At 38.2% G+C, this 9964-nt stretch overlaps 1 protein-coding gene across 5 annotated transcripts in view; it reads right to left on the reverse strand.

Annotated features, from left to right (window-relative positions):
• Positions 1–5862: 5862 nt before the first annotated feature.
• Cnot4 (CCR4-NOT transcription complex, subunit 4) overlaps positions 5863–9964 on the reverse strand; it is a 103461-nt gene continuing 99359 nt past the window's right edge. For 3 of the 5 annotated variants that reach the window (XM_013021670.1, XM_013021669.1, XM_013021671.1), the window contains 2 exons: positions 7974–8186; positions 5863–7260 (listed from right to left, as the gene is read on the reverse strand). In XM_013021670.1, the coding sequence (XP_012877124.1) occupies positions 6959–7260; positions 7974–8186 (515 nt within the window). In that variant the 3' untranslated portion in view covers positions 5863–6958. The remainder of the gene's footprint in view (positions 7261–7973; positions 8187–9964) is intronic. The other 2 variants (XM_013021673.1, XM_013021672.1) reach the window with 1 other exon arrangement.

Below are 9964 nucleotides of genomic sequence, written 5' to 3' on the forward strand. Positions count from 1 at the left end.
AAACCGGAAGTGGCGCTGTAGCTCAAGTGGTAGAGTGCTCCCCTTGAGCTGAAGAGCTGAGGGACAGCGCCCAGGCCCAGAGTTCAAGCCCCACGGCCCACCAAAAAAAAAAAAAGAAGTTCCTACTGTCTTCCCATACACAATGACTTGGGATAAATATAGTTCCTTCTCACACCCTTCACCTGCCACCACTCAGAGAAAACAAAGGGAAATGAGCTAAAACCACCTTTATCTTGGTCTTTGTATACATATCAGCAAAAAAGCTGAGGTTTTGGAACAAAGTCATAGATACTCTGTTACAATATTACCACTTAAAAACTCAATGTTTCAGCCTAATAGTCTACTTTTTGCACATGATGAAATCTAATAAAAAGCCCTGGGATCCTGCTATTAAAATAGCAAGTTTTTTTTTAAGTAATATACCGGGATTTTCTTAATAGTGTTTAAAAATATTTTACAAATACTAAATGCGTAAATAAGAAAGTCACAGACCACTGCTTCTTCTGAGAAGCAAGGTTGAGGAGTTAATAACTGATTGAGTTAATACCACAAGGCTCTTGAGTTATTAGCCTTAGAGTTTTGAAATTTTCCAGACTATTCACATACACACAAACAAACTGGATTATTAATTGCTGTTGGTCTTGGATAGTCACTTTCTTAGCTATGAAAGGAACATTTAACACTCACTTCTTTCAAAATACATTTTTTTTTAGAATGACCAATTCTTTGCCATTTTTTGGAATGCCCAGTTCTTCAAGGAATACCTTGAACATTTGGTCCAATGTTATCACTCATGGAAATAATTATTTTGTCTTTTCTTTGAGATGGGGTCTTTCTATATTGCCGAGACTGGTCTTGAACTCTGGATTTCAAATGACTCTTTTGCTTCTGCTTCTGGATACCTGGGATTACAGATAGTGAACCATTGTACCCAACTCAAAAGTAATTTTTAAAAATCATTCCTCAAAAAAAAAAACAACATTTCTCCCCCTTAATTTCTTCAGGAACATTTTTTCCCCAAATGGATTGTCAAAGGTATTGTCTGCAAGCTGATCCTGAACTAAATTAACCATTTGTTAATAAGAACAAAGAGTACTAATTGTTGTGACCAACTAAAGTTGTTTTTTTCCCCAAAGTTTTCAAATAGTTAATGCTAGTAACTTTTGGTCATCTTTCATTGGCACAGATGGCATGTCCTACTCTGACAGGACGTACCTCACAATTTTGTTTAGATTACATAGGCTTTCTGATTTTACACTGTCTAATAATGAGGATTATTAAATCAAAGTAAAATTTTGAAAGTTCTCATGCATCAGAGTCCATGCCTCCAAGTTCAGGCAAAATTTGTTTAGAGCTCTAACGGAATTCAAATTTTCATTGTGTGATTATAGGAGAATCTCCATAGAAATACATGGTTGATAGTATTACCTGTCCTTAAAGTACAGTTCTCTATAGTTAAGAGTAGGCTATTTTAACTCCACTGCAATTTCTTGAATTGCTCTAATTCAGTTAAGTCTAGAAAATAATCAACATCCATCTGAGTCCTTTAAAACCACAGTAAACTTTGCCTTTAATGGTCAGCCTAAAATGTAATAATCTCTTCTATGATTACCTTTCAGAAAACAAACTGACTCTAAATCCAAACAGCTTATTGAAAAAGATGTTGAAAGAAATTTCAATGTAAGAAAATAACACACACACACACACACACACACACACACACACACACACACACACACACACAGACGATAGGGTGCTTCAAACCAAACCAAGGACTATACAACATGTGGATAACACTCATTGGCTAATAGCAAAAGATAGCATTACCTTTCTTTGCAGACAACTATGCCTATTTGTAAAATCAGAGCACAAGTCTGGGTTGACAGATCTAAGTGACTTAATCTAATTTGGTTTCTTCCTAAAAGCCCATCAAAATTAGACTTTAAAAAAAGACTAAAAGAGCACGCAGAAAAACGTGGTGACCTAGAAAAATGGTTGTAGATTCACTTAGGTGATTTGACAAAGTCCAACTTCAAGCTCACAATAGCTAAGATCCGATCTTATCTACATGATGAAGTCCTCAAGGCCCCAGGAGCTATCAGTACCAGGCCCTCTGAAGCCAAGGTGGGTATTTTATGTGGATAAAGCTAAAATAAAATTAAGAAAGATTATTACAGAAATTTAGCACCCTTAATTCATTCTCCAAGGCCACACTATGAGGCAAACGTTCTTCTCCTAAATGTAAAGACAGTTTGAGTTTTTTAATCGCTGGAAAGGGAAGGACTAAAAAGAAAGAATGAATAACCATATGTTCAATGAAAACAGATTCCAACATAGCTAGAAATGCTGATATCAGACCTTTCCTGTCAGCCATTCCATGACCTTTCCTCGTGGAATATAACCAGAAGATACAAGGCCTAAAGACATTGACAACAGAGGTTGCCTAGTAGAAAGACCATTCAGGTCTCCTAATAGGAGAACTCAAAGCTACTTGTGCTCTCAAACCTGCAGTAAAATTTCAGTCTTATTCATGAGCAGATAACCAAGGACTATCAAGCACTGGAGAAGTCTCTACTATGGAAGGCAGAGATCAAAGCAAGTTAAAATTGCCTTAGACAAAAAGAAGCACAAGAAACACTAAGGCTAAGTGAAAGCTTCCCAGAAAAGAGAAGAAGCAAACAATCAGGATGGAAAATGGAGGGAAAGCTGAAAGCAGAAGTCCAATATTTGAATAATATTTTAAGAACAGGAGAACCATTGCAAGAAATTCACTTTGAAATAAGCCAAACACCATTCCCAGAGCTGAACATGATGGCCATAGTTAAACCTACTAATGCAAGGTGCAGTGGCCCGTGTCTATAATCTCAGCTACTCAGGAGGCAACAGTTTGAGGCCTGCTAATAATGCAAAATCTGGAGAACCCTGTTTCAATCAGTAAGCTGTATACCCCAGCTATTCCAGAGGACATGGGTAGGAGGATGCTGGTCTGAAGCTGCCCTGTGGGGAACACAAGAACTTATCCCCAAAATAACTGAAGCAAAAAAGGGCTAGGAAGGGTAGTTGAAGTGGTACATCACTTACCCACTGTACTTGTCACAATGAATTTAAGTAGAGCCACAGTTAGAAACATCATTTCAAAATTTCAGAACAGAGATAAACTTGCCATAAGTTGCCCAAGAAAGAAAACCAGATGACATACAGTTAACATCCAGAGTGGCTTTGGATATTCAATAGCAAAATGTGATTTTTAAAAAATGTGCTTTCTTTAGTGCTTTCATTATTCTAGAGGGAAAAATATGCTCAACTTAGAATCCTGTACTCACCAAAGGATTTGCAAAGGTAGTATATTTCACATATGTAAATTATAACTTGTCGTGTGTCTCAAGAAATCAATGGAGAATGCCCCTCCAACCAAGTACAAGACTAAAGAAAAAGGACTAAAGCATGGAATGTATGAAAGGCAAAAAGAAAAACAGGATCTAAGAGAGGAGAAAGAAATCCTCGGATTTCTGTGTACTGTAACTGGATACAGACAGCTGCCACCACCAAGATTCCCACTGCCATTATACCAGCAGGGCACCAAGGCCAGTTTGGTACAGGTTCTTCTGTACTCATCCAGTTTCGACCAAGTCAACTATCTCTGTTCTCTCTTCCAAGCCCTGGTGAAGTGGTCAGCTGATCCCTACTTAAAATCCCACAGTCACTCCTAAGTGTTGTTTTCACTTATTCCAGTGGAATATAGGGAAGCCAGGTGTGTTTAGGTAACAGAAAACAGTAGATCACTTCTGCAAGACCAATGTCCAGGACTGAGCACACAGGACAGACCTGTCAAAGATACCCGCTCACTGTCTTTCCCCAGACTTTTGAAACTCACCAGAGAAGCAAAAGACAAACTATAACCCAGAGACTGTTTTAGTCTTTATCTAAGACAACAATTCTAATTTTCCTTTTCCTTACACAGTTGGGGATTACTTTATTATCAGCTTTTCAAAATCAAATACTATATCATTCAGGGATATACACATAGCTGGAAACATTCCAAGGAAAATAAAGACACACAGAAATAAAGATAATGGTTACTTGTGGAGAGTGAGGAAAGATAAGGAAGTGGAATTGGAGAGGTACCCAGCAAGCTGTTAAGATATTATGTGCTCTATTTTTAATCTGGATGGTAGGCACATGGGTCATTATTGTTTATTTTTATTCTTTATGATAGCCATACTCTTTATAAAAGACTCATGTATAATTCAGTAAGCACACAGAAAATTTCACACAGAAAGCAATGTTTGTGATGTTAATGCACATCTCAGGATTCCTCCTATGCTCCTGAACCCAAAGGCCTCAATTACAAGTTACTACTTCCAGAACATTCTTCTGTATTGGTCCATCACTTTGATGTGAGGAGGTTGAAGCCAAGTTCACAGGATAATGACAGCCTGGAGCTTTTTATTTTTAAGCACTAGAGATTGAACTCAGGGCTGTGTTCGCAAAGCTCTACCACTGGAGTCATCTGGTCTGTCTTCTCTTGTCTTAGCAGTGACATTTTAATTTTATAATTTTATGAAACATTTTACTATGTATATATTTCTTGTGCTGGCACTGGGGCTTGAACTCAGGTCTTAGGTCCTCCCCTTGGTACAACACTCAAGGCTAGCATTCTACTACCTGATCCACAGTCCCACTTTTGGCTTTTTGGTGGTTAATTAGAGGTAAAAGTCTCATGGATTTTCCTGCCTTGCTTGCCTTTGAACCATGATCTTCAGTAGCTAGGATTATTCAGAAGCTAGGTAAAAGCCACTGGCACATTATATTTGACTATATTCTTGGTCAGCATCTATTTACTGTGACATCTAAGAATATCCTATTTAATATATCAAAAATTGTTTCCCTTAAAGTACAAAGTGAAGATTGAGAAATCAACCTAAAAGCACCATATAAACTTTTTATTTATATAATTATTACTTTGTTGATGGTGCTAGGAATTGAGTCTCATGTTGCTAAGCAGGCATCCTACCACTTAAGCCATCCTCCCAGACCCCTTTTACATTGGTTATTTTCAAGTAAGTTCTCATTTTATGCCCCTGCGGCTCTTGGCTGAGATCTTTCCTACTTGTATTTCCCTGCAGATGACAGGCATGCTGCACTGTGCCCAGCCTTGTGCTTCTCCTGAATCTGGGGTAAGAAGTGTTTTCGCTCACCCACTAAGTGGGATGGAGTTTCAGGAACTTATTTGCCCAGCTGGCCTTAAATCTTCACCCTTCGATCTCTGCTTCCCAAGTAGCTAGTGTTGCAGGCTTGAGATGCTGTAGCTCGGTATATACAATTTACTTCTACTTGGTTCATTCCTTAATGGATATAACTAACCAGATGACAATTCCTGAGTGCAGTTCAAAGTAAGACAAACAAATCATACAGATTGCTTGCATTTTGGAAGGGAATCCCCTACCCTTTTTGGTCAGGTGTGATCATCCCTCCATCAAAAATGATTGATGTGAACTGTGGATCACTTAACTCAGAGCTTCTGGATCTTTCCCATTATGGCACTCAAGAAGTGGTGCTACCTGCCTATAAATTTAGCTGCTGCCACGTCTCTCTAAGTGAACCGGTATTTCAGCATTTCTCAGTTGGGAAAGACTGGTCTATATTTGCCATAGAAAGGAGAAGTCTTAAGCATTGGGGAATAAACTTTTGAATATAAGAGGGCTGATCTTCAACAATGGCAATGGCTATTTTCTGATTCTTCCTCTAGACTATCTTCTCTATCATCAAAGATATGAAATCAAATGGCAGCATCAGATGGCATTTAAGTCACAAAAGATTTCAAACTCCATATAATACACTGGAAAAACAATAAGAACAATGAAAGGTCATCATCAAGTTTTCTGTTTTATTTAAGATTTTAGTTTTAATTCTGAAGAAAGAGGTACATTTCCTTGTTTTTAGTTTTAGCATCAGGTTATAACCAGGTTTGTTTTCTTTTCTCCTGTCTTTTCAATACTGCACAAACGTCCAGAAACTACAGGGTTAAGTAAAAGCTGCAGGCAAGGAGGTCAGAGATTTGCTCCTGTTTGTTGGTGATCGGATGGACCCAGAGCAGTGCTATCTCAGAGTGCCCTTGGCAGGTGGATTTAGGTCAAAGAAAAAAAGATTCTGACAGAGGAGAAAGACTGAAGAAATCACTTATAGTTCAGTTTTTATATTATGTATATGTATTACATCTGTGAATACTTTTTTTCTTTAAAGCATTTAAATTTACTTTAAATTTAAAGCCAATTTTTTTCTCCTTTAAAAAAAAAAAAACAAAACCACTTCTCCCCTCTTTATAAACTCTTTAGCAATAGGCCAGTTGCTACCACAGATCAATTTGTCTTGTCACAAACTTCCAATAAATTCTTTTGCTTAATGATGTAATCAAGTCCTCCCCATCAATTCAAAAGAATTAAAAATTAAATTGAAAGCATTTTCCTGCAATAGTGATAAGCTGAATACAAGATGGATGCCAGGACCATTGCTTTCCCCCATGCATTTAGCAATCTCATTTAACCTGGTTTTCAAACTTCTGCAGTTGATATGCATTTACTTGACCTTTCCTATGGATTAATCGTCATTTTCTGCTAAGCAGATTATGTCATTATTATGCGCAACAGACAAACAGTAATTTTCTAAGTATCGAGACTGCCCTTTGATTTCTTTTTTTTCCTCTCCTTAAAAGGCATTTTTTTTTTTCCAGAAACATTCAACAGTGTCACTCAAATGCTAGGATCAACAGAAACTTTTACAATGAAAAGAAAAGATGGTAATGACCCTGTGATCGCATTGCATCTGGGGGTAGGGAGAAAAAAAATTGATCAGGAACTGGATTCTTCAGAACATAAGAGATGAGAAGGGAGCTGTGGGTGGGCTGAAAGGGAGAAAACAGGGTGGGACAAATCCTGTATTTTCTAATTTTCTCCTCTGCCTAGTGGCGGTCCAGTGTTGAACTCTGTAGTAGATCTGTGGGGGTTTTACTGGGGGGTCTGAAGGCTGTCTGAAAGCCTGGGGGTGGGGAGTGGAAGCTGGGAGTATTTGAAGGAGGAGGGTAGGGACTCCAGCTGGCTCTGTGCAGAGGGATCTGTGTGCTGAAGGGGGTGCTGTGGTGGGTTTGTGATGGAGCCGTGCTGGGGCCGTCCATCTCTGTGAGGGCCTGAAGGGATTTTAGCCAGTGTGGAGGATTGTCGTCTTGAAGAGAGTCTAAACTGTTTCCTGAAGATGCTGGAATACCTGAAGAGGGAAGAGAAAAACAAGAGGGGAAAGGATGAGTTTAAAGAATAAGAAGTTTGCCAGACATTAAAAATATATAAGGTAAAAGTGATTAGCTAACCCAAGAATAAACAGAAGAAGTTACAATTTTAAGTACCTTCCACGTTTAAGACTTTTAAATCTACAGTTTTAGACCCACCCCCCAGCCCCACTCCACCCCAGCAATGAATGAGCAAGATCTATCGTCACACAAACCCATGCCTCATCTTTCAACTATGGACTCAGTCCCTCACTGTCACATAGATGGAGCTGCAACTGCCCCGCCAATTCCCTCAGAAGTGAATGATGGCATTTCCCCATTGTGACTGTCTTTTTCTAGGGAGACCTAAACAAGATAGCCTTATAATAGAGAGCTTTATTTTTAAAAAGTGGAGTATGTTCCTGTTAAGGTGGCTGGCTCAGACTTTATTTTTGTACTCTGAGGCCTACAAAATACATGTGAAGACCTACTTAGACCTAAAGGAGAGCAGAGGCCTGGATGCCTTAGTACACAGCTAGGCTGAGAGGTTCACAGAGTCTGCCTAACCCTGACCCTCAGAGCGGAAAAAGGTCACCCACACTTGTGGCTTTGTGAAAAGGAACTTAGGCTGAAGAGACCACTGTTTTGATTTTAACCTGAGCTGAAAACTAAAGTGATGGCTGTGAGTGGAGCTTGAAGGGAGTGGGAAAGTTACCTGTGATGATGGCTGGGTCTGTCCAGCTGCCAGGGCTGTCCCAACTCACGCTGTCGGTGGTGGCAGTGTTGGACGTTGGTGCACTGTGGTTGGCGTTGGAGGGGGAAGAAGAATTGGGCAGTCCACCAAAGTTGATGTTAATGTTGGGTAGAAGTGCCCTTAGCCCGTCCTGCCATTCCTTCATATTTAAACTCTCTATAGAACTGCTGTTGTCTGGGAGATTTACCAACAAAAAAATGAAAAGATAAAAAAAAAATAAAAAGCTGACGTTAGAAACATATGTTTTTCTTTAGTAGTTAATTGGGAGAAGAATTATTCTTTCTTTATTGAGCATTTAAAATGGACTGTCCTACTGAGATAAACTAAGTAAGGATTTCACTTGTGAGCTCAGAGCCTCCAAAGTAAGGGAGAGGACACTTGCTCAAGGATCAAGAAGAGGGAGCTTCTTGTCTCTCTCTAGCCTCATTACCATTACATGGGTACAAATCAATAACCAACCTTCAAGACTCAATGCTCCAGAGCACAAGCTAGTTCCAGCTACATTACTTAGTTTCAGTTAGTAAGGCATTTAGCCAGTGGGTCTGATAGGTGTTATAAAAAAGTTAAGTGCACATGTCCAATAGAAGAATGTATTTGAGCCCATTAAATGGAAGAAAAGTTCTTTTGTGAAGAATAAAACAAGCTAAAAGAAAAATTAAGTTCTTTCTGATTATAAAAGTCATTCATAATGAATAAGCTTCTGAATTTGAAAATATTAGTTTTCCATTAATCAGAAAGACCAAGAAAACAGGAGCTAGGTCACTTCTTGAATGGAAATGATTTCCAACAGACGTCCTATGCTGTGATAGGCTATGCCAGGTTACACTATTCTACACTAGGCTATTCTATGTTACCAATTCTACCAATTATTCAATATCTGAGCCCTGGTGTACTACCATTTTCAGGGTCTAATTAAAATAGCATAAAAAAAAGACACTGTCAACAGGCCATTCATCCTACAATGGATGAATAGATCAAGAAAATATATAGTACATATATATATAACCAAATTTTACTCATCTATTAGAAAGAATAGAACTGAAAGGAAATGGGTAGATCTAGAAAAATTATGTTGAGTGAAGTAGAACAGGCTCAGAGAGACAAATAGAACATGTTTTCCCTCATATGTGAAAGCTAGATCTAAAATACAACTATGCATGATATCATATACAGGATTTTATGCTTATAGGCACAAACAAACTGACTAAACGATGGTATACTTAGGGTAGGAGTCCAAGGTGTAACTCCTCTGAAAACTAATGAACTGTTTAACAAAATTAAAACCAGGAAGTGGAAATGTATTTGGAGGGGTCAAAGAGAGGTATGGAAATGGAGGGAGGAAGTGTAGTCATTATATTCCCTATATATTATGTAAAAACTAAGGATACATAACTTGAGGGTAGAAATGGGGAGGGGGGAATGTGGAAGAATGGTGAAAGGGATGACATTCATCAGGATGCATTGTATTTATAACATGACTTAAGGAACTGTACCTCTTTTAACAACTACTTACACAACAGAATTGTTTAAAAAGACTATCAACATAAAATGACTTTTTATAAGTTTTGACCGAATTAACTAGTACCATTCAGAATCCACATAATGTAACTAAATGGTTGGGGTCATGGGTAGAAGAGGTAAAGTCTAAAACTACTTACAACAATTTTTTATTAAAAACAAATATAAATCAAACTGCCTACTACAGTTTTAGAAAGATCACATTTCTCTTTCTACAGAATTTATTAGCAATCAGTATTGAAGATGGTGGTGATGATAATGTTCTATCAGGCATAGTCTATGCTATGGTAAATTCTTGATTTTCTTCTTATACTTTCACTTTGCCCAATCATTACATTTCAGCAAATGAAGGATTTAACTCTATTAACATTATTTATAAACACACACACACACACACACACACACACACACACACACACACACACACACACACA

Source organism: Dipodomys ordii, unplaced genomic scaffold (genome assembly GCF_000151885.1).
Source record: "Dipodomys ordii isolate 6190 unplaced genomic scaffold, Dord_2.0 Scaffold56, whole genome shotgun sequence".
NCBI lineage: Eukaryota > Metazoa > Chordata > Mammalia > Rodentia > Heteromyidae > Dipodomys > Dipodomys ordii.